The 25,968-nt window shown below is 40.1% G+C and overlaps 1 protein-coding gene across 1 annotated transcript in view; it reads left to right on the top strand.

The window, feature by feature from the left end:
• The first annotated feature begins 754 nt into the window (after positions 1 to 754).
• Positions 755 to 25,968, top strand: part of MSH2 (mutS homolog 2) — a 55,020-nt gene continuing 29,806 nt past the window's right edge. Inside the window, 6 exon segments of the mRNA XM_006083376.3 lie at positions 755 to 1,109; positions 11,113 to 11,267; positions 14,220 to 14,498; positions 16,183 to 16,329; positions 20,320 to 20,469; positions 21,678 to 21,811. Coding sequence (XP_006083438.2) covers positions 776 to 1,109; positions 11,113 to 11,267; positions 14,220 to 14,498; positions 16,183 to 16,329; positions 20,320 to 20,469; positions 21,678 to 21,811 — 1,199 coding nt within the window. The 5' untranslated portion in view covers positions 755 to 775.

Raw genomic sequence — 25,968 nt, 5'->3', positions numbered from 1 at the left:
ATCTAAAGCCATTCACTAGAATTAAGCACAAAGGCACTGTTTATTTTACTAGTAATCTTTAGATCCTAGAAGAGTCTGGTATATAAACATTTTCAAATTAATGAATCAACCAAGGAGTGAACTAAATGGCTAGTATGAAGCAATAAGGAGGTCGTGGAGAATAAACCTGTAATCTTATTATTTATTGATTTTAGAGAAAGTAAGGGAGGAAGAAACATCCATTTTTATTGTTCCACTTAAGTTATGCATTCATTGGTTGCTTCTTGTAGGTGCCGGGACCCTGGGGGTCAAACCCTCAACCTTGGCGTATGGGGAGGACGCTCTAAACTACTGAGCTACCTATCTGGCCAGGGCTTTAGATTTGTAATCTTGATGTTGGCAGTTTACTTAAAAAGGAAAAGGGAGGCAGTTGGGGGAGAAGGGAGCAAGTTTAAAAAACTACTGGGAATGGAGAAGACCAGTTTTTCCTTGTTTTCAAGTTTCTTTCTGATTCCACTTCCATGCTTCCGGGGACGTAAAAAAACGCAAAACCTGCCAGTACGTCCCACCTAATCGCTCTCCCTGGCTGCTGTCCATCCACCGGGACCCCAGCCCCTTGAGTCGAAAAAACCGGGAAGAAAACATTATCTTCTGGATGAGCGCCTGCCCTGTCCGCACACGACCTAGGCTCACGCAGGCGCAGTAGGCAGTCACCTGCGCGCGCGGGAAGCTGGGCCGCGTCCGTTTGTGATTGGCTGCGGCAGCGGACTCCCACCCACCCGAAACGCAGCGCCGGATGCTGATTGGTCGGGCTGCAGAGGCCGGACGCTGCCCGGGGGGCGAGGGAGGGGAGGCGGGAAACGGCTTGGTGGGTGCGGGGTCGCGCAGTTCCTCCGCGGGGCTGTGGAGAGGTTCGGCAATGGCGGTGCAGCCGAGGGAGACGCTGCAGCTGGAGAGCGTGGCCGAGTATGCGTTCGTGCGCTTCTTCCAGGGCATGCCGGAGAAGCCGAGCACCACGGTGCGCCTCTTCGACCGGGGCGACTTCTACACGGCGCACCGGGAGGATGCGCTGCTGGCCGCCCGGGAGGTGTTCAAGACGCAGGGGGTGATCAAGTACATCGGGCCGGCAGGTGAGGACTCGACGGCCCGGGCCGCAGGGACCCTGCGGAGGGGGCTCTGCTCAGGCAGTGGGCGGCCCGCGGGCTCGGGCGAGGAGGGCCCGGGGTTGGGGATGTGGGTGCCCCGTGCGAAATTGCACTTTTCTCCGGCCCCCGCCTGGCCGGGTGGGGCGCCCCCGCCCCGAGTCTGTTCCTCTGCAGCCGCCCCAAAGCCGAACTTACAACGAACACGTAGGGAGCGTTTTAATGGTTCGGTTTCACAGCATTCGTGTGTGTCTGTGCCCTCCGCCCCCACGTGGGTCCTGTGACTCATCGTAAGCAACGCCAAGTCTCTATAAACACGGGTTCAGAAGTGAGATTAGAGGTGGGTTTGGGAGACCATTTTATGTCAACACCGTTTTGCTCCCACTCGGCTTGTACCGCCGGAGCCTGGGAAGGACTGTTGGGAGCAGTGTTGCCAAGTGGTCAGGACCCGGTACTTTGTCTAGAGCCCGGTTACCTGCGTGAAAGTGTCCGCTCCTCAACGTATTAGCTGTGCCCGTGGGCTAGTCATGCCAGTTTGTGCCTCAGCTCAGCATCCAGTGCCCTCTGTAACTCGGCCCATCTCTCCAGCATCATCTCCCCGGAAAGCCACAAACTTCTCGCCCCGTGTGGGCTAGGTGTTCTGTACGTTTTATGCGGATCTCTTTCCTCCCTGACTCCATTGTGATGGTGGGAAGAGCATCGGGGGAGGTGGGGGTGGAGTAAGGAGGTGTGGATTTCTCCTTTTGCTGTTGCCACATGCAAATTGGATGTTCCGGACAAAAGATTCATTAGGTGGGGATTTCTTGAGTGCTGGCGTGTCAGCCAGGGTTGTGGACACCCGGAGTACATAGATGAAAAGGCAGTATCCCTGCCTTCCCAGAGCTCACTCTAGTGGAGCGCAAGGCATAAGTAATTACAATTCAAGGTAAAGAACTGGCCGTTGTATGACCCACAACAAGTTGTTGAAGAGGTATAGCGGCAGGAGTACCAAAGACTGGAGCCATCAGAAGAGGCAGTGTATGAGAGGCTAAATTCCACTCGAGCCTTGAAGAACAAGGACTTTATTTACCAGGGAGAGGGCCTGAGAAGAGGTAGATGGGTGTCGCAGGAGCAGAAAGTGATGAGCGAGGAGAGTGGCCCAGGTAGGTGGGGTCAGATGATAAAAGGCTTTTTATGTTGTGCCGCGTGAGATGCTAGGATTTTATGTTGTAGGTGGGCAGTGAGAGTTCTGAAGACTTAATTTAAGGTGGAGTGGTGTGGAGGATGGGGCAGAAGGAGCAATGTTAGAGGCATGGGGACCAGTTGAGACCAGCCAGAGGTAGTGTTACGGTGGCTTCATAGTTAATGACGGTCTAAATTACTTTCCAGGCTTGAAGTGATGATATGCTTCCTTATATTCTAGGCTAGTACACTTTTCTTGTCTTTGCTTTTTTTTTTTGGTGTGGTTTAGAATAATTTAAGCATTTAAAATATGTAAAGTTCTAAATGTACTTGTATGTTTGTATAAATTGGATAACTGATTTTTCTAAGTACCTGTTAATACAAATAGTTGGTGGTGGTTGTTTTTTTTTGTTTTTGTTTTTTTGTCTAATTTAGATTATGAAAGGAATAATGGATGGATGCTAAGCATTACATCCATTTATTGGGAAGGAAATTTAGTATGAGCATCCAGGTATCTTTAATATTGGAGTGTAGATTTTGTTTTTTTGAAGTACAATTTCCATTTATTTTTTCCCCCAGAGAACTTTCCACTCCTTAAAGACTTAGCTCCTTACATGGGCTTTTGGTGGAGGTCGTGGGGCAGCACCCACAGGTCTAAATCGGGGTGGCGGGTGTTCGGTCCTTCCGGGCTTCACGAGAACAATTCCTGGCTACCTTGCTGTGAATGGCATAGCTCACACAAGTAATTTAGTTTCACATACAGCTTGGGAAGCACATAGGCGTCGAATGTCCCTAACGGCTGCGGCCTCTACTATGTTTCAGATGACAGACTTCTTAATGGCCTTGTCCTTGGGCACACACCAGGCAGTTGGTGCAAGGAATAGCTGCACATGGCCTCGGCCTTTTTTGGCACGGCCATTATTCCTTCTTTTCTTGATCATCTTGGAAATGAGGACCCGAGAGAGCTAGATTTTTTTTTTTAACATAATTTTCCTTTTGTTGACCATGAAAGTTAAAATGTTGGTTTTTGCCAAGGACATTTCCAAGAATAGAATAACCTAGAAAGTCACCTCATCTTAATCCTATTAAGAATGTGGTTAAGGTGATTAGAAGTGAATGTGAGGCCTGGGCCAGGTTGCTCAGTTGGTTAGAGCTTGTCCCGATACCCCAAGGTTGTGGGTTCGATTCCTGGTCAGGGCACATACAAGAAGCAACCAATCCTATATAATAAAAGTGTAATATGCAAATTGTCTGACCGGGAGTTTGACCGCTCGCTATGACATGCGCTGACCACCAGGGAGTGGCGCAGAACATGGCAGGCAGTGGCAGCACTGCCGGCGTGATGGGCCCCAGCAGGACCGCGGTGGGATGGTGGAGCAGGTGAGCAGGTGGTGCCAGGCCAAGGTGGGTGCGAGCGCCCTGCCGATTGCCCTGCAGATGGTGACCAGTGGTGGGGGGAAGGGCTGCTGCCTGGCTCCCAAGCCCTGAGGGAGCCCGATGGGGGGGGCCCTGATCTATCGCTCCACCCCCCAGGCGTGATGGTTGAATAGGTGAGGGGGCGGTGCCAGGCCATGGCCGGGTGCCAGGTGGGGCTGTGGGGCTGTGAGGCTTGGGGTGTGAGGTGGGGCCAGATTCCCACAGGCTACTGGGTCGGGGGGGGGGGGGGGGACGACGAATTCGTGCACTGGGCCTCTAGTGAATGCATAAATAAGTGGAACTTCAAATCGATGTCTCAATGTCATTTTCTCTCCCTCGCTCCCTCCCTCTCTCTCTCTCTCTCTCCCCCTCTACTTTCTCTCTCTCTAAAAATTAATGCATTTTAAAATTACTCCATTAAATAAAGAGAAGTGAATGTGAGTTATTCCCAAGGTTCTATTTCTTAGAGGTTTATGTCAAGGCACATTATAGGTTAAGGATTGTCCTAACATTTATTTGATTAGGTTAATAAGAGTTCTAAATGATGGGTAAATTACTAGGAATTGGCTGAAATAGCTGAAAAAGGGAAAGTCTCAAAAAAAGTATCTTGGATCCCAAAAGCTGATGTTTTGCAGTTTTTATTGTCCAAGGTAATATTTTTTATAATGTATGTTGATGTCAGGCTGCCAAAGTTACTTGTTTGTTGTTACTTGTTTCTTTACTATAGTTTAATATTATACCACCTGGGTAAAGGGTTAACAAAACCTTTTTCCTTGCTGCTCTGGAAATCAGATACGGTTAAGAAGGTTAGCCTGTTTCTGGGCAGCATTGCTTACTGCAAAAATGACCCCAGATAGGTAAATGACATCTGTACTCTAGAAACTATAAATACCTGGTGAGGATCCCTTGCACTCCCAGGCTTGACAAATTTTGGACCTGTCACCTTTCCCTACATTCTTTAGCAGTCAGTCTTGCTTCTGACTATTGAAAATAGATATCATTGGCCCTGGCCAGATAGCTCAGTTGGTTAGAACATTGTCCCCTGCTGGGGTCCAATCCCAGCGGGTCCAGGGGTCCCCAAAGGTGTGGACGGAGTCGGCGAAGAAGGAATGACACGAAGACAGCCTTCAGTTGATCAGCAGCCTAGTCAGGACCTCTAGCCAGGATCTCCAGCCAAAGTTCTGGTCGGAGTTCTGGTTAGGAACTGATCAGGATCTGATGTTTATTGTCTTGTTACATCCATATTTATACCAGCCGATTTTAATCCTGTCAATTTCTATTACAAAGGTTAGGGCGTTTCTTATCTCCATTCCAGGGAGTAAAGATTATGTAGCTTAACTACCCTCCTGGCACTTAATTAAGGGGTTGTATCCCCTCCCTAACCTCAGGGAAAGATCCCCACCTGGGGAAACAACCTTTCTCGGAGAGGTGACCTTGGTTAAAACACATGGCGCTAAAGAGAGCAAACATATTAAGAACAATATGCTATATACGCCAGGTCCCTTGAAACATATGCTGTGCAGATGTTTCTTTCCTGCAGCGACTGTGTCAAGCAGCAAGGATGGACGGGCTCCTGGCAGTCCCCGATATACCAAGGTTGTGGGTTTGATCCCCAGTCAGGGTACATACAAGAAGCAACCATAAATAAGTGGAACAATAAATTGATATTTCTTTCTCTCCCTTTCCCTCTCTCCCTCCCTCCGTTCCCCCTCTCCCTCCCCCCCCCTCAAATCAATAAATAAAAATTAAAAAAATAAAAGAAAATAGATATCATTAGAAGAGAAGCTCTCAATTTCTTGCCCTCGAAGTTATAACATGTTTGTTGAGCTGTCGTTCACATACAATACTGTTCACCCACTTAAAGAACAGGATGGAGCAAAAGGAGGTTTACCATTGTTAGTACAAGAAACAGAGCTTATTTTGTATTATTATTTCTTAAGGGTTGTATTATTTTCCATATGAAAAACTGTAAACCTACTTTTGCCCACTCTACACAGTTCACTGGTTTTTAGTATATTCACAAAAGGAAGCAACTATTACACAACAAATTTTAAAACATTTTCATTGCCCCCCAAAAGAAACCCTGTATCCATTAACAGTCACTCCCCCTTATCCCCAATCCTTCCAATCCTTGGCAACCGCTAATGTACTTTTCATGTCTAGATTTGCTTATTTTATTTTTTATTTATTTATTTTTTTAAAAATATATTTTATTGATTTTTTACAGAGAGGAAGGGAGAGGGATAGAGAGTCAGAAGCATCGATGAGAAACATCGATCAACTGCTTTTAAGTATGTTGATTTTTTTTTTTTTTTTTTAGAGAGAGAGGAAGGGACATCTATCAGCTGCCTCCTACATGCCTCCCACCGGGGATTGAGCCTGAAACCCAGGCATGTGTCCTGACTGGGAATGGAACCAGTGATCTCTTGGTTCATGGGTCGATGCTTAATCACTGAGCCACACCACTAAGGCCTGACTTTTTTCACTTGACATTATTTTATGGATGTACCATATTTCGATCAATTGATGGACACTTGGGTTATTTCTTTTTTGTTGTTAATCCTCACCTGAGGTTATTTTTTGCATTAATTTTTAGAGAGAGTGGAAGGAAAGGAGGGAGGGAGACAGAGAGGGAGAGAGAAAGAGAGAAACATCGATGTAAGAGAAACTCATGGATGGTTGCCTCCTGTACATGCCCCAACCTGGGTCAGGGATTGAACCTGCAATCCCTGCAAGGTGCCCTTGATTGAAATCAAACCCGAGACCCTTCAGTGCATGGGTCGACAGAGCCTCCACATTATTTTTTAAATATTAATGTTATTAATTTTTATTGAGAGGAAGTGAGAGGGATAGAGAAATCGATGAGAGAGAAACATCATTGATTGGCTGCCTCCTGCACACCCCCTACTGGGGATCAAGCCCATGACACAGGCATGTGCCCTAACTGGGGATTGAACCATGACCTGGACACTCAACCAGATTGAGCCATGGCCGGGCATCCAGGTTGACATCCACATTCTTCTAGAAAAAGAATGTTGCACCAACCTGAGGGTATTCTTTCTGCTATAACCAGGTGGAGGCTGGGTAGCTTTCTCTTCTTGTTCCTCTTATTTCACACCAGGAGATCAGTCCTACTTCCCAGCTGTTCTGACTGAAAGCATATGGTCTTAGCTCTTTTCCAGAAGTAGCTGCATTTCAGGTGCTTCTTGGTAAATATGACTTAAAATGCATTGCCATCCAATGTGTCTCAAAACCCCTTTGAGAGTAGTATCTTGGGAGGATAACGTTGGAGGTTGGGCAACTTAATCTGTAGGTTAGTAATGGAGGTAGAGGAGGCCTTGGGAGGGAGGGGAATCACCTATTCATTGCCTCCTTTCCCCACCCACTGTTAAGACATCACCACAGTTGTGAGCCTGTGTTCTGTTAAATGTGTCAGTAAAAAGACAACTATTGTTCTAGGTACTTGACTCGGGGCCAAGCAGATACTATTGATGTGCAAAGTAGTCAGGTGTAAGAATGGGGAGTGGTGATGCTTGCAGATCTGAGAGTGCTTGTTCATCCTGTGATAAGTATTCAAATTCAAATGCTGGCATATCTAACTGGACTGATTATGTAAGAGCTGTTAAAGAATTATGCCAGGTCAGTGTTTTTTTTTCCCTCCCCAGAATTGTTTTTGCTGGGTTGCACTTTATATTTTGCCTTAAAAATTGAAGGATGATATGAAAAACACTGTTTTGAAACTCATTGCCATATTTGCTAGAAGTTGCTGACTATATTCACAATGGTATTTTTAAGTGTTTCTGGGAGAAATTCCTGTTTGGTTTTGTATTAACTCTGGTTCAGTGCTATTCTCGAGCAAGTTTTTTTTTTTTTGGATGTTTCATCATAGGAATACCTATGTGGAATTCATCTAGATGGGCTGATAGGGTTTGCCAATCATTCTGGTTTGCCTAGGAATGAGGGTGGCTTCTAGGATGCTGAACTTTGAGTACTAAAACTGGAAAAGTCTTGGGCAAACCAGCATGGTCCCCCTATGTTTTAGGCAAAAACAGGGAAGAATTAAAATGGAGCCTCTCGTTTCACCTTGTGGTTCTGAATCTGAGTATTAGTTGGGAGATGTGAGTCTGCTGCAACCTGGATAGGCCTTAATTCCTGCATATGCCTGTGAGAATGTGAGTACATGCCATGTTGAATATGATTCTAGAGTAAATATAATTTTCATTCAACCTGATTTTTTTCTTTTTTCAACTTGTTTTTTAAAAACATATATTTATATTGATTTCAGAGAGGAAGGAAAAGGGAGAGATAGAAACATCAGTGATGAGAGAGAATCATTGATTGGCTGCCTCCTACACTTCCCCTAGTGGGGATTGAGCCTGCAACCGGGGCATGTGCCCTGAATCGAACCAATTGAACCGTGACCTCCTGGTTCATAGGTCATGCACAACCACTGTGTTAGGCCAGCCGGGCTCAAGCTTCTTTTTTTAATTAAAATTTTTATTTATTGATATGAGAGAGAGATTGATTGATTTGTTGTTCCACTTATTGATGCATTTTATTGGTTCACTAGAGGCCCGGTGCACGAAATTCGTGCGGGGGGGGGGGGGGCGTGCCTCATTCCAGCCTGTGCCCTCTTGCAGTCCGGGACCCATCAGGGGATGTCCGACTGACATGCGGAGCGGGCCTAAGCCGGCAGTCGGACATCCTTTGCACTGCCGTGTAGGTGGGAGAGGCTCCCGCCACTGCCGCTACACTCGCCAGCCGTGAGCCCGGCCTCTGGCTGAGCGGCGCTCCCCCCGTGGGAGTGCACTGACCACCAGGGGGCAGCTCCTGCATTAAGCGTTTGCCCCCTGGTGGTCAGTGCACATCATAGTGACTGGTCGATTTGCATATTAGCCTTTTATTATATAGGATTCTTTTGTGTGCCCTGACTGGGGATTGAGCCTGCAACCTTGGCACATCTAACCAACTGAGCTAGCCAACAAGGGCTTAAAGCTTCTTTTTGAAAAATCTGCACAGTTGGAAACTCTGGGCAAAAATATCCCTGCACTTCAGCAGTGGGTTGGAGCTGAGTAGCTGCTCTCAGACCTAGTGAGTCTAGATTCCTTTTTTACCTGATGTACTTTTCTCCTTTTGTCAGTTCTCACCATCCCATATGGTCTTTGTTGTAATTCATCCTTTGCTAATTTGTTACCTGCCTGATCCCCTGGCATGCGTGCCAAACATGGCACACCAGTAACTTTTGCTGGCACGTGAAACCCTCTCTTATAATCTTCCATTTACAATTTTTTTCTTAATATCGACTTTTTTATTTTTCAGATAAATTCAGTGTAGGTGCATCTTAGATAAATATATAATTTTACATAACATGTATACATTAAAAATAAATGTATTTTTCATCATCATATACTGTGTTTTTGTCGCTTGAATGAATTTTATTATTTCTTCAAGGTTCTTCACATACGCACACCTTAAGAGATATCAAGTAGGCGGAACATGTTCTCAAAAAATTAGGGTTGGCATGCACAAGAATTTTGAGTCAGAGATTGCTGGGTTTGGCATGCACTCACAAAAAGTTTGCCCACCCCTGTTATAGATCAAGCATGTTAAACTCACGGCCAGTGGGCTTAGCTGTGGCAACATTGATATTTTGGACGGAATAATTTGTTGTTGTGAGGGGTTATCCTTTGTATGGTTAACAGCATCCCTGCTTCTACTCACTAGATTCCATTAGTGTTCCCTTCCCCTAAATTGTGACAACCCAAATGTTCCCCAGACATTGCCACATGTCTGCTAGGGGAGCCAGATCACTTCTTGTTGAGGATCAATGATCCAAGATAAAGACCAGAAAATTTGAAAACTATGTTGACTGGATAGGGGGGGAAAGTATATGCATTTGTACTTTATGGATGGTGGTGTTAATTGGCATAGCCAACCAGGGGGATAGTCTGGTGATATTTATAAAAATCACACATATCCTTTGATAAAATCCAATTTTAAGACTTTAATCACAGATAGACTCACATGTTTGGAGCGTGTAGCACAGACAAGGCTGTTCATATAGCAGTTATAATAACAAAGGCTAAAACCTATATGTCTGTGCATCAGTAAGAGACTAAATTATAGAACGTTCTTAGAGTCATGGGATTGTTTGCAGCTCCAAACTAAAAGAAGCTGATTAAGTATTGATGGAACAATCTTCAAAATATATTAAAGTTAAAAACAACATCGAGATACAGAACAGTGTGTGTAATAATAACTATTTATGTAAAAGGAAAAAAGTAATGCTTTATTTATATTTGCTGTGTGTGCATGTGCTACATTTGAGAATATCCTATATAATAAAAGGGTAATATGCAAATCGACTAAATGGCGGAATGGCTGGTCACTATGATGCGCACTGATCACCAGGGGGCAGACGCTCAACGTAGGAGCTGCCCCCTGATGGTCATTGCGCTCCCACAGGGGGAGCGCCGCTCAGCCAGCCCAGAAACCAGGCTCATGGCTGGCGAGCGCAGCAGCGGAGGCCTCCGCAACAGTGCTAAGGATGTCCGACTAAGCCGTCAGTTGGACATCCCCCAAGGGCTCCTCGACTATGAGAGGGCGCAGGCCAGGCTGAGGGACACACACATACACACACACACACACACACACACACAGTGCACCAATCTCATGCACCGGGCCTCTAGTATATTTATAAACTGATAACACTATGCTGGTGACCTGGATGTGTAAGGGACAGTGGTGAAAAGGAAACTACTGCACCTTTTTGAACCTTTGAATTTTTAGCTATGTGAATATATTATCCAGGGCATTTTATAGTGCATAACGACTAATTTTTATGAACCTTTTGAAAAATTAATTCCATTCCATACAAATACTATATAGTTATTATATGGCTTGTGTTCAAAATTGTGAAAAATTATAAGAAAGAACAAGTAAAGTTAGCTATGTATTTTTACTCGTTGTTTTCTCTTTATATCTTCTCAGTTTTTAATTTTAATTTACAGGCTTCACAGAAGCAGAAGGCTATGTCTGTTCACCATTTTAGAGAGAGGAAGGGAGAGAAATATATAGATAGAAACTTTGATGAGAAACATCATTGATCGACTGCCTCCTGCACTTCCCCTATTGGGGATCGAGCCCAAAGCCCAGGCATGTGCCCTGAGAATCAACCAGTGAACCTCTTGGTTCTTGAGTCAGTGCTTGGCCACTGAGCCACACAGGCTGGGCTCTATTCACCATTTTATACTTCTCATTTACCAAAATCCTGAGGACATACAATAGGTGCTTTATTGAATGAATGAATTACTGAGAGAACCGTGTAGTTTTGGGGGGGATATATTGTGTTAGGTACTTGGAACACATTACTTCAAATTCTCAAATTTGTAACATTTTTAATATTTTTCTTTAGGAGCAAAGACTCTGGAGAGTGTTGTGCTTAGTAAAATGAATTTTGAGTCTTTTGTAAAAGATCTTCTTCTAGTTCGGCAGTATAGAGTTGAAGTTTATAAGAATAGAGCTGGAAATAAGGCCTCCAAGGAGAATGATTGGTATTTGGCATTTAAGGTAATTATCTTATTTATTTACTTATTTATTTATTTTTAAGCATAGAAAAAATTAAAGTCTAAGGAGATTCTTTATGTTTTAATATTTTAACCAGGTGTGATAGTAAAATGCTTTGAGAAATTTTAATTTTTAGCATGTGATTTTTTAAAAACTATAGTTTAAAAGTAACTCAGAAATTCAGTAAATCCTTGTAAATATGAACACTGATCTTTGTCACTGTTCCTGAAAGATAAGTAATAAATAGCTGTTACATAAAGAATACAGCATTAAATAAAGATTTGATTTTACTGTCTGTGAAGTAATTTTACACAAATTTACAGTATTCCAAATATCTCACTTATACACATTTGTAATGTGTTTGTATCTTTGTATGTGCCTTTCTCCCATTAGATTGCAAGTTTTTGTAAGTCTGGGACTTTAATGGTGATCATGTTCTGTAACCCAGCAAACGTATGACTCTTTGTTGTTACTGAGTTCTATGAGGAATGAGATAGAAAACATCCTTTGTGGTACCCTCCATTTTTTATTAAAATCTTTCAAGATATAGGCTAAAACTCTTTTTTTTTTTTTTAAATATATTTTATTGAACTTTCACAGAGAGGAAAGGAGAGGGATAGAGAGCTAGAAACATCGATGAGAGAGAAACATCTATCAGCTGCCTCCTGCACGCTCCCCACTGGGGATGTGCCTGCAACCAAGGCACATGCCCCTGACCGGAATCGAACCTGGGACCCTTGAGTCCGCAGGCCGACACTCCGTCCACCGAGCCAAACCGGCTAGGGCTAGGCTAAAACTCTTAAGTAAAAGACCCACTTCTTTTAGTAAGCAATGAAAATTCCCATAGTGTAGAATGCTAAATTCTCTCAGATATAATCTTCAGTAAATGTCTAGTTTTACAAATGGAGTGGGGTTGGGAGGGGTAATGAAATGAAGGTTGAAAAATATTACATTTGAAGCAGCACCAACATCAAATGTTTAAATATTACATTAAACTCCACAAGAAAAAAACTCATAGAACTTTTAAAAAAAAAGTATCTTAAGCCTGCCTGGTGTGGCTCAGTGGTTGAACATCAATCTATGCATTAGGAAGTCACGGTTCAATTTCCGGTCAGGGCACATGTCTGGGTTGAAGGCTCAATCCCTAGTAGGGGGTGTGCAGGAGGTGGCTGATCAATGATTCTCATCATTGATGTTTCTACCTCTCCTCCCTTCCTTCTGAAATCAATAAAAATAAAGAGTCGTAAGTTTAAGTGATTACTATGGCTATCAGTTGGTCACACCTCAGTCCTTTATGTCATCAGAATCTTTCAAGATGAACTGAAAAAATTTTTTTAAATTATTGATTTTAGGGAGAGAGAAAGAGAAACATTGATTTGTTGTTCCACTTAATTGTGCATTCATTGTTTGACTCTTGCTTGTGGCCTGACTGAAGATTGAACCTTAAACCTTGGCGTATCAGGACAATGCTCTTATTAACTGAATTACCCAGTCACAGGGCAAGATGAATTCTTCTTTTTTTTTTTAATTGTCTAAAGTTTTACATAATCTTCTTTTTCCCCAATTGAGCCTCCCCCCCTCCCCCAAGCCATTACCACCCTGGGCAAGCCCCCACCGCCCCAGTGACTGTCTCCATTGGTTATGCTAATATGCATGCATACAAGTCTTTTGGTTGCTCTCTAACCACGCCCCCCCCCCCATTTGTCTCTAGATCAATCTATTCTTGTTCAAGATGAATTCTTTTTACTTTTTAAGGGAGAAGGGAGGATGTTAAAATAAGTATCTTTATCAGGTTTAAAAGGTGTTCATCCTGACTTTTAAGAAATTCAGATCGAAAACTGCTATTTTTAGCTTACTTATTGATTCTATTGTAAAGTATTAGTGATATTTAAAATAGTTGATCTGTGATTTTCTTTCCATGTTCTCAGTAGTTTGTATGTTCAGATATTACCAATCATGTCATTTTTCATCTTCAAGAATCTAATTTTATTAGCTACTGGTTCACTTTTAAGTGTATTTAAAGTGTGCTTCATAAGCTGTGTGTGTAAATTCAAAGCTTGTATGTGAAAATAGGATGTTTACATTTATGATTGAATTGGTGCTTTTTAAAAAATATCGATAATTTTTCTTTTTTGATCCAGATTTTAAACCATAGTACAGGAGATTTAGAATCATATTGTGAAAAGATAAATGATTATGATGCCAACCACATTTAAGAACAATTGATGGCTACTGGTTGCTTTGACTATCACTGAGCCCATTTGAACTATTTGTAACTAGCTCATGTTTTATTACCATGGTTGTCAGTTGCCTCAGAATGCCTCTGGTTGAGGTTTATAGTGTCACCACAGACTTGTCCAGTCAAAAGCAAAGAAACTTGACACTAATTAGTCTATGCAATCTTAAAGAGCTATTTCTAATCTTTCTGAAGTATTGAAAATAGGTCAAGGACCCTTTATTTGGAAAATCACTGATCCAGAATAATCTGCATTTTACACATAGTATATTGATACAGAGAGACTTTTCAAAGTCAGTATTTAAGCTAAATAATAACTGCTCTTCTATGTGGAATAGCTACTTAGTGAAAATACTGATATGTGCAACCCATGGGTAGTTTGGCAGAATGTAGAAATTTAAGCCTAGCATTGACAGGATGATCACTTTGGGTTCCTTAATGATTGTGTGTGTATATAAACTCAGTTGCCAAATTACAAACTGAAAATCACTTGATACAATTAATTTTAGATATGTCCAAGTGCTCTGAAAATATGTGGAAAAGTATGGGTACTTTATTGAACATTGGTGATAATTATTGGAATATATGGTTATAAGCTTTTTTTTGTGTGTGTAAAAATCATTTTGTTAAATTCATCCAGGTTGGGTAATTCTTGTTTGCTAGTAAAATTTTAAAGTACATCCAATAGTTTCTTAAACTTTTTCTTTGTTATTGCTTAGGCTTCTCCGGGTAATCTTTCTCAGTTTGAAGATATTCTCTTTGGTAACAATGATATGTCAACGTCCATTGGTACCGTGGGTGTTAAAATGTCTACAGTTGATGGCCAAAGACAGGTTGGAGTTGGGTATGTTGACTCCATACAAAGGAAGCTAGGACTGTGTGAGTTCCCCGATAATGATCAGTTCTCCAATCTGGAGGCTCTCATGATTCAAATTGGACCAAAGGAATGTGTTTTACCAGGAGGAGAGACTGCTGGAGACATGGGGAAACTGAGGCAGGTAAGAGACTTGGTCTAGTGACAGAGGTGAAACCAAGCCTAAGAAAGGCTCTAATTAACATGATATTATTTAAGGAAAAGAATAATTTAAAAGTGTCTAATTTCAATAATGCTTTATTTTGAGGAATGTCTTGATTTTTATGTTTGACAGAAATTTTGTGTTTAATGGGACTTTAGAATAAGCTGTTTTTTATTTAAGACTTGGTCTACTTCAGATCATTTCCCCTCTCTTCCTCCCTCCCTCCTTAAAGAGTAACAGAATGGGAGCCATAGAGGGTTCAAATCAACTCACAATGCTTTCACAGTTGAGGGGAAAAACAAGGTGATTTTAAAAACTCGACAGTTTATTATTGTATCTCTCATGGATTTATCAAATAAATACGATGCAGTTCTTCAGGACTATTATTATTTTTAAATTTTATTTATTTATATTTTTTTCCATCACAATTTATCCCCCCTACCTCCCTTATTTCCACCCCACCCCCCCTTTCCCTCACAGTCACCACACTGTCAGGATTATTAGTATTTATTTTTTTACAGACTTTAAAAATTTATTTTTAGAGAGAGCGGAATGGAGAGGGAGAGAGAGAGAGATCAATGTGAGAAGGAATAATCAATCAGCTGCCTCCTGCACACACCCCTACCAGGGATTGAGCCTGTAACCCAGGCATATGCCCCGACCAGGAATCGAACTGGCAACCTTTCAGTGCATGGGATGACACCCAACCAACTGAGCCATACCAGCCAGGGCAGGATTTTTTTTGATAGTTCAGGTGGAACTGTAGCTGATTTTTAAAAAATTTAATTAATTTATTTTTATTGTCTAAAGTTTTACATAAGTCTCCTTTTCCCCCAATTAACGCCCCCCCCCCCAAGCCATTCCCACCCCGGGCAAGCCCCCACTGCACCAGTGTCTGTGTCCATTGGTTATGCTAATGTGCATGCATACAAGACCTTTGGTTGCTGTTTATCCCCTCCCTCCCCTGCCTAGCTGATTTTTTAAACAAAATTTTGATTGTGCCATTTGTATAAGTGTATGGTTTATTAGATATTTCTTAAGGGCTGTTGTATTGCCCAAGGGTTCTTTTATTTTTGTGGGCCTCAAATACCATAAGAACTGGGCATTTTTAGCATAGATAGTATCTAAACAATTTTCTAAGAGTATTACTCTGTTAAGATTTTTTTACCTTTGGGAATATTTTTTAAAAGCTTTATGTGAACATAATTTTAAATATCCAGAGAAACATCGATCAGCTGCCTCCTGCACACTCCCCACTGGGGATGTGCCCGCAACCAAGGTACATGCCCTTGATTTCAGAGAGGAAAGGAGAGAGAGATAGAAACATCAATGATGAGAGAGAATCATTGATCGGCTGCCTCGTGCAATTTTCTAAGAGTATTACGCCCACAACCTGGGCATATGCCCTTGACTGGAATTGAACCTGGGGCCCTTAAATCCCCAGGCCGACGCTCAATCAACTGAGCCAAACCAGCTTGGGCTAGTTTATATATTTTTAAAATACTTGTTAATACATATATATTTTAGCAATATCTTGCATGTAGTATGAAAATTTAAGGTGGGTTAATAATTTGTTAGATATTGTCACTTTATATTTGTCAGTGTTACAGTTTTCCTTTTCTTACAGCTTTTCTCAAAGTAATTTAAAATATTTCTTGTAAAATAGGTTATTCAGAGAGGAGGAATTCTGATCACAGAAAGAAAAAGAGCTGACTTTTCCACAAAAGATATTTATCAAGACCTTAACCGGTTGTTGAAAGGCAAAAAGGGAGAACAGGTGAATAGTGCTGTCTTGCCAGAAATGGAGAATCAGGTATGTGAATTACAATGTGAATTTGTCCTAATTTTAATAGTGACTTTTTAAGAAGGCTACTTCTGTCACATTTATCTCAAACCTAAACTGTGGGTCACAGATATTAAGCTTATTTTTATGATGAAGCTTGAGAAAAACTCAAGGAAATGACTAGAAAATTTTAAACATAACCTTAAACATAATTCTATAATATTTACAGAAATATCTCTGGGACAAGGAAGACTTTTATTGGATTCATGTGAAAGAGCCTGATTACTGTCACTTAAGTGTGTGAGAAAGCTTGTTGCCTAGAGGGGGGGAAAGACCTATCAAAGCTTTATAATTTACAAGCTGTAGAATCATTTATAAATTACTTCTGAGAGGCAGTTTCATTACATGCTAAATAAGGTTAAAAATACCAGTCTTTAAGGATTGTTATGGAGATTAGAAAGTACAGGGGTGAAAATATATACAGCACAAAATAATTGCATAATAAAAATTACATTTAAACAAGTTGGCTCAAAAATTGGCACTAGTTATAATGTTTTCAGTGGTAGAAATGAATATGCATGATAATGTAATTTATGGCATTTTCAATGGTTAAAGTTTATGTTACTGTTCAACTCTTTGAGGTGGGTATGGCTTGGGAGAGGTATTTTTATGGTAAAATATTGGAAGCTCTTGACAAGATGTTTGTGGAGTAAAATGAAGTAAAATGGAAAATTCTGTTGTATATTTAAATAAGACAGAACAAACTTTGTAATTTTCAAAGTAGATTTCAAACTCGAACGACCTGAGACTGTTATGACTACCATGATTTTGCAGTGATTATCAGCTAATAGTTTGGTCCTTATAAACTAAGTTTATCCTTTTTACCTTTTTTTGGTGACATAATGAAAAGCCAGTATGGATGAGCAATAATTTCAATATTAGAGAAACTTATCTCTCTGTTGAAAATATGAAGAAGCTTTTAGGGTACAAGAAACTTTTTATCTGTGTCTTCTGGTGACAGGAAATTCTTGTGGCAACCTTATACATTTGTTAGAGTTTGGCAAGGGCAGAAAGATAACTATGTTATCAATTAGGAAAAATATGTTCATTTATAATGAATCTAGTATCAAGTATATTTCAATAAGTAGAATTTGTCTTTGGGCTATCATTTGCTCTGCTGAACTTCTTATTTTATGTTCAGTACCGTTACACCTTGGAGATATTGCAGGTTCAGTTTAGACCACCACATAAAGTGAATATGTGAAAAAGTGACTCTCACATTTTTTTGTTTCCCATTGCTTATAAAAGTTATGTTTACACTGTAGTCTATTAAGTGCACTATACTCTATATAGAGTATAGTTTACACTATACTCTAGTCAATTATACCTAAAAATAGCACATACCTTAATTAAAATATACTTTATTGCTAACATGCAATATTGCTATTATTTGAGCCTGCAGGGAGTTGTAATCATTTTGCTGGTGGAGGGTCTTGCTTTGATTTTGATTGCTGCTAACTGTGACTGTTGAAATTTCTTAAAATAAGAACACAATGAAGTTTGCCACATTGATTCACTTTTTCTTTCATTAATGATTTCTCTGTACCTTGCAATACTATCTGATAGCACTTTACCCCCAGTAGAACTTCTTTCAAAATTGGAGTCCTTTGCTGTCATTTTAACAGTCTTCCCAGCATCTTCACCAGGAGTAGGTTCCATCTCAAGAAACCATTTTGTTTGCTCATAGGTAAGAATCAATTCCTCATCTGTTAAAAGTTTCATCATGAGATTGCAGCAATTCAGTCACATCTTCAGGCTCCACTTCTAATTCTAGTTCTGTTATTTCCACCACATCAGCAATTACTTCCTCCACTGAAGTCTTGAACTTTTCAGTCATCCTTGAGTTTGAGTCATCCTTCCAAACTCCTGTTAATGTTTATTTTCACCTTTTCCCATGAATTAGGAATGTTCTTAATGATATTTAGAATAGTGAGTCCTTTCCAGAAGGCTTTAAATGTACTTTGCCTAAATCCATCACAGGAATCATTATTAATGGCAGCTATAGCGTTATGAACTGTATTTCTTAAATAATAAGACTTGAGAGTTGAAAATATTCTTTAATCTGTAGGCTGCAGAATGAATGTTGTGTTAGGCATAAAAACAAAATCAGTCTAATCAGTATACGGCCATCAGAGCTCTTGGGTGACGAGGCGCATTGTCAGTGAAAAAAAAAATAATATATATACATATATATATATTTTTTTTAATGTTTTTATTGATTTCAGAGAGAAAGGGAGAGAGAGGGATTGATAAAAGCATCAATGATGAGAGAGAATCATTGATCAGCTGCCTCCGGCATGCCCCCTACTGGGGATTGAGCCCGCAACCTGGGCATATGCTCTCAACTGGAATGGAACCTGGGACCCTTCAGTCTGCAGGCTGACACTCTACCACTGAGCCAAACCGGCTAGGGTAGCAGTAATATTTTGAAACGAATCTTTTTTTCCCCTGAGCAATAAGTCCCAACAGTGACTTAAAATATTCAGTACAGGTGTGCTGTCATCCAGGCTTTGTTGTTCCATTTTTAGAGCACAGGCAGAGTAGATTCAGCATAATTCTTAAGGGCCCTAGATTTTCAGAATGGTGAATGAGCATTGGCTTCAACTTAGTCACCAGCTGCATTAGCCCCTAACGGGAGTCAGTGTGTCCTTTGAAGCTTTGAGGCCAGGCATTGACTTCTCTCTATCTATGAAAGTCTTAGATGGGATCTTTTCCCAATATAAGGCTCTTTCATCTACATTGAAAATGTGGTGTTTAGTGTAGTTACCTTTATTCATTATCTTAACTAGATCTATTGGAGAACTTGCTGTAGCTTCTACAGTAGCACTCTGTACCTTGCGATTTTATTGTTAGAGAGAGAGCTTCTTTCCTTAAATCTCATAAACCAACCTCTGTAGGCTTCAAGCTTCTGCAGCTTCTTCACCTCTCAGCCTTCATAGAATTCAAGAGTTAGGACTTTGCTCTGGATTAAGCTTTGGCTTAAGGACGTGACTGGCTTACTCTTCTATCTGGACTACTAAAACTTTCTCCATATCTGCAAAAAGTCTTTGCTGTTTTTAAATCATTCATTTAAAAGCATTCATTTAAAGTATTCACTGGAGTAGTACTTTCACTTTTCTTTAAGAACTTTTCCTTTGCATTCACTCTTGGCTTACCTGTTTGGCACAAGAAGACTAGCTTTCGGCCTTTCTTGGCTTTTGACATGCCTTCATCATTAAGCTTAATCATTTCTAGCTTTTGATTTAAAGTGAGAGACAGGGGACCCTTCCTTTCACTTGAACACCTAGAGGCCATTGTAGGATTATTAATTGTCTTGATTTCAGTTTTGTTATGTCTCAGGAAAGAGAGAGGCCTGAGGAGAGGGAGACCAGAGGAATGGCTGGTTGGTGCAGCAGTCAGAATATATATAATAATTTATTTAAATTTCTTATTTAAATATACATATAAGGAGTATATGAACTTCAGTCATTACCGCCACCCAGGGTAAGCTGGTTCTTACCTCTGACTGTAGATTAGTTTGGCCTGTTTTTGTTGTTTATGTAAATGGAATCATATAGTTATATATGCTCTTTGTGTCTGGTTTCTTTCATTCAGTATTATGTTTGTGAGATTTATTCATATTGCATGTAGTTGCAGATTGTTTGTACCTATATTGTGTGTAGTATTCCTTAGGGTGAACATTGAACATGCCAGACTTTACCCAGTTTGCTCTTAATGAGCATTTGAGTATTTTCTATTTTTGGCTGTTATGAACAGTGCTACTATTATAGTATATTTTCATTTTCTAAAAATCATTTTCTAATATTAAGAGATTTATTTAAACTTTTATTTTCTTAGTGTGGCTTGGGAAGAAACACCAAGGAAAATGATGTGCTTGAAATTTTTTTTCCCCATTGCCTTTAAAAAATATCTCTAGAATTCTAGTGATGACAATCTTTTATTTTATATTTTTAATCTTAGGTTGCAGTTGCATCATTGTCTGCAGTTATCAAGTTTTTAGAACTCTTGTCAGATGATTCAAACTTTGGACAGTTTGAACTGACTACTTTTGACTTTCACCAGTACATGAAATTGGATATTGCAGCAGTCAGAGCCCTTAACCTTTTCCAGGTAAATAAAATAATACATGGATTGAAAACATTGAAAGATATGCCCTGGCCATGAGGCTCAGTTGGTTGAGTGTCATCCCATGCACCCAGAATTTGCAGGTTCTATTTCTGGTCAGTGCACTTGCCCAGGTTTTGGGATCAATCCCCAGTAGGGGGCGTGCAGGAGGCAGCTGATCGATGTTTCTTTCATGAATGTTTCTCTCTCCCTTTCCCTTTTCTCTCTAAAACGCAATAAGAATGCATATTAAAAAAGAACACATTGAATGGTAAAATTCATAGACACATAACAATAGTATGGTGAGTACTATAGGGAAAGGGGGTGGGGAAGGTAGAAGACGGGTAAAGGAGGCTAAGTGGTGATGGAAGAAGAATTGTGGTGGTGAAAACACAATACAATATACAGATGACTATTACAAAAGAAGTCTCAAAATAAGAACCATTGAATGGTTATAAATGTTTCCTCTCACATACCCTGAGGAATCTTTCTTTTTTGTTAATCCTCACCCCAGGATATTTTTCTATTGATTTTTAGAGTGGAAAGGAGGAGGAGGAGGAGAGAGAAAGAGAAAGAGAAACATCACTGTAAGAGAGGCAAATCAATTGGTTGCCTCCACATGCGCCCCGAGTGGGGCATATGATTGATCCTGCAACCGAGGTGTGTACCCTTGACTGGAACTGAATCTGCGGCCTGCGATGCTCTGTTCACTGAGTCAGCCTGGCTAGGGCCTGAAGAATCTTTCTAAGGAGCTTAAATATTTTGAAATATTATTATACTTGAATAAGTAGTTTTGCATTAGTATACACACCTTCCTCCCCTTCCCCCTGCTCCCTCCAAGCACACTGTTCCCTGACCCTGGCCTGCTCGGACCTCACCCTTGAATTACTATATTTGTCTAGTTGTAAGTTATATAAACAGTATTTGCCCTGACTTTATACATAATTTTTAATATAGTTTTTTTAAAATTACATATTCATAAGTTTTATGTCTAAAACTGCAGTAAATACAAAGCGGTTTTGGTTTGGGTAATACACAGCAGAAAATACAGATTAACGGGTTGAAAATTTGACTTTAGGAAGAACTTTTGTGCAGATTTCTTATTTAATATTTGAAGAATATTAAATGTTCTTGGTTCTCAAAATTATTTTTCATGGCATAGTAAGATTTTTCACTAATGAGAATGCCATTCTTTTTCATTTTTTGTTTACTAGGGTTCTGTTGAAGATACCACTGGCTCTCAGTCTCTGGCTGCATTGCTGAATAAGTGCAAAACCCCGCAAGGACAAAGACTGGTTAACCAGTGGATTAAGCAGCCTCTTATGGATAAGAACAGAATAGAAGAGAGGTATCTGACTAACTTTGAGTGACATTCAGTTACTCCATTTGATTATACCCCTTATCCTTATATGCAATTTTTTTTAGCATCCAGCTTCATGGAGAACTAAATAGTAATAATAGAATGATAATTATTTAGATTGATTAAATAATGTATTTTCTTAATTATGTTTTTCTCACTGTAAAGTGAAATTTTATTGGAGAGATGGTATGGATAGTGTTTCAGAGCATGAACTTGGGAGCTAGAGTACCTTGTTTCAAATTATGGCTTTGCCACTTTTTAGCTGTTATCTTGGGCAAGTTATTCAACCTCAGTGTCACAGTTTCTTCAGCTTTAAAGTGAAGCAATAACATACCAAATTCATAGGGTTGTTTTGAGGATTTGGTGATTCAGTATGTATAAAGTACTTTGAACAAGGTCTGGCACATAGGAAGTATTTGATTATTCTAGAAAGGACTAAGTCTAAAAATATATTTCAGATAATTTTTTAAATTGAGGCTATAAAAGAAAATTATATAATCATTCTACCCTAATACAATTAGCAATTTGAGTATATTTTATTATTTTTTTGTTTTAGGTAATCGTTTTAAAACTTTTAAATGAAGTATAATATACATAAAAGCACAAATCTTAAGTGTGTTTGATGAATTTTCACAAAGTAGATACATTGGTGTAACAACACATAGGTCAAGAAACAACATAACTAGCATCCCAGAAACTTCCCTGGATTCTCCTTCTAGTTACTACCCCTCCTTAGTCCAAGAGTAATAATCACTGTCCTGGCCTCACAGTTTAATTAGTTTTGCCTGTTTTTGAACTCTGTATGTATGAATAGAATCATTTTATATAGTCAATTCTTATGTTAGCAGGTTTTTTTAATTGATTTTTTTTTTTAAGAGAGAGAGACATTGATTTGTTTTTCCATTTATTTATGTATTCATTGGTTGATTCTTGTTATGTGCCCTGACCAGGGATGGAACCCGGAAATCCTGGCGCATCGAGAGACCACCCCAACCAACTGAACCACCTGGCCAGGGCTGTTTGCTAGTCTTTTTGTTTTTATTTTATATTTTTATTGATTTCAGAGAGAGGAAAGGAGGGGGAGAGAGAGGTGGAAACATCAATGATGAGAGGAAATCATTGATCAGCTGCCTCTTGCATGCCCCATCCTGGGGATTAAGCCCACAACCCGGGCCTGTGCTCCGACCAGGAATTGAACTATGACCTCCTGGTTCATAGGTTGATGCTCAACCACTGAGCTACCGCTGGGCTCCATTTTTTAATTTTTCGTGAACACTTTTTATATATAAAATTTAATATGATTAATGTAGCAGTCTTAGTAGAAACATAAGCTACAAATAAAAGTATGACTCCTGTAAATTTAGAGATGGTGATGGTGCTTATGTGATACGATACGATATCATGTTTTTTGAGGCAGTGTACTTATAGGGTCTCTAGTTTCCTACCAGGTTATATTATCCTTTTATGCAAGGATATGTTTAATTAGAATTAATATTCTGTGCAAACAGATCGAGGTCATACAGTGAGTGCAGTTTCTTTGAAATAGTGAAGCACTGCTCTGGCTTCTGAAGAACAAGGAGGACTTCCAATTCATTGCTTCCCAGCCACTGTTGCCTCCACTTCTAAAACAAGTTTAGTGGAGACTCCTTTATTCTGGTCTCTGGGCTGATCTGCTAGCTCCTTTGTGTTTTATTTGCCTCCTAATCCAGCCTGCACAGCAAAGGCATTTCTTTTCCCAGTGCTTTCTTGGGAACCATAGAATTTCTTGCCCTAATGGGCCTTTGTCATACTGACCTCTCCTCAGCTTTCTTTTTCAATTAAAAGTTGCTGAAGAAAGTCACCCAATGTTGATTGGATCTATTGTACTTTCAAGCTATCTAGCTTTCATTGCCACCTGGTATTACTTTTATTACATGACTCAATACACTGACCAATCCAAATTGTTTTTACCTTCCCTGAAAGCCTTCAGCTGCCTCCTTCCTCTAAGTAAATAATGTCCACTTTAATCCTTCCAATCTCAAAATGTATCTGTATTTTCAGTCTTTCACTTCGAGGCTCTTTCTCAGTAGAAGAAATAACGCCTTTGCTTTCCAAAGCCAAGGGCCTTGCCACTTTACCTGTAGTTATAATTTTGTCCTATTCCTTCTCTGCTTTGGTATTCTTTCAGTGGATCCTCTGCTTCTCTTCTTTCAAGTTTCTGCTGTTGCCTCTCTTTCCCTCTCTCCCAAGTATTTTCCCCAGAATCCTATCTCTATAAATCCCAACTGTTCAGAATATTGGCAAATGAAATACTTCAGAATGAAGTTTCCCAGCTCTCATGGAAATTCCTTGCTTTCTTATCCATATCACATTTCATTGCATTTTGTATATCATTGTTACTCAGCACTAACTGAAAGATGGAACATGTCCTTGTCCTCCACTAGATTGAATATTCCTTGAAAGCATTTCTCTTTTTTCTTGCCATACTCTGTTTTCTTCTATCTTAGGCCTATCAGAATATTTGTTAGTTAATGTATCAAATAAGTGGTTCTTCTTGCATTAAACTATGTGAAGAAAAGATAAAGAAGAGACTTAAAACTTATCATTGCTATTCTTTAGGTACCAGATTTGTTCTTAGCCATGTAAATATGCTGTCATGAACTTCCAGTCTTGTTTGTTTTTTTTAAATCTACTTTTTAAAAAAAATATATTTTATTGATTTTTTACAGAGAGGAAGGGAGAGGGATAGAGTTAGAAACATCAGTGAGCGAGAAACATCGATCAGCTGCCTCCTGCACACCCCCTACTGGGGATGTGCCCGCAGCCAAGGTACATGCCCTTGACCGGAATTGAACCCGGGACCCTTCAGTCCACAGGCTGACACTCTATCCACTGAGCCAAACCGGTTAGGGCTCCAGTCATGTTTTTACAATGAAAAATCAGAAATGCTACTTAATGAGAAAGGACAGACTGTTGATTTTCAAAATACCAAAAATTCCATGAGTTAATCTGTTGGAATTTTAGAAGTTAGGTGACCCTAAAACATTATCTTGTATTTCAGTCAATTTGAAAATTAATGTAGCGAATTGTGTACAGCTGAATAATTTTATTGAGTAGGGTTGACAGATATACTTATGCTATGCCAACAGTAACTTTAGTACTTCTAAAATTGTGATGTAAAAATGGCATTGTCATGGAAGCAATCAGTAGAGCAATCATTAAAAAAAAAGTCTGTTAGCCAGAACATAAACTGACACTGTAATTAATTTTGAAGTGTCATACTGAATAGACTTGTGAAACTAGCAATTTATTAGGCTTTTAATGATACCTGAACCAAAGACTGAGGGGGCTGTGATGTTGCCTTATGCTGTGTGTTTTAGAAGCTTTTCCTTTCCTTGAGTTTTACTTTTTACTCTTTAAAAATTATTTTTTATTGATTTTTAGAGAGAGGAAGGAAGAGGGAAATTTTTCTGGAGCAGTAAGTGCCTGAATTATTCTCAATGTTTGTTTATAGCTTCAGTGACTGGGTCATAATACAAATTTGGTAGCAGATTATTTTCCCACTAATTTGGCATTTGCCACAACAAGTGTATCTGCTACCTAGGTACTATCTTGATCTCTATAGAGTTTTAGTTATTTTTCTGTTTATTTTCATCTTTTAAAAAGTGAATTTTTAGTCAAGTTCCTTTAAATCAGTGGTACCTGGTGCAATTTTTCCCTCCAGGGGACATTTGGCAGTACCTAGAGACATTTTTGGTTGTCACTCTGGAGACAGTATAGTGTGTAGAAGCCAGGGATGCTGTTAAACACCACAGAACAGCCCCTTACCACAAATAATGAGAATATTGCTGTGGTTGCAAAATCTTGCTTTAAATATATACAACTAGGGCCCCAATGCACAAAATTTGTGCAAGGGGCTCAGCCCTTGCAGCCCCAGCTTCTTCCAGAAGGTTGTCCAGTTGTTCTGCTGTTCGGTCTAATTAGCATATTAGCTTTTTATTATATAGGATTATGTCATTCTGGGGGCAGCACAATTTTCCCTTATATAATACTAGAGGCCTGGTGCACAAAATTCGTGCACTGGCCGGGGGAGGGTGTCCCTCAGCCCAACCTGCACCCTCTTCAATCTGAAGATCCCTCTCACAATCCAGGATTGCTGGCTCCCA

The sequence above is a fragment of the Myotis lucifugus genome, unplaced genomic scaffold, assembly GCF_000147115.1.
Source record: "Myotis lucifugus unplaced genomic scaffold, Myoluc2.0 scaffold_6, whole genome shotgun sequence".
NCBI lineage: Eukaryota > Metazoa > Chordata > Mammalia > Chiroptera > Vespertilionidae > Myotis > Myotis lucifugus.
Note: the sequence above shows the minus strand (reverse complement) of the source record. Positions and strands in the feature narration are given on the sequence as shown.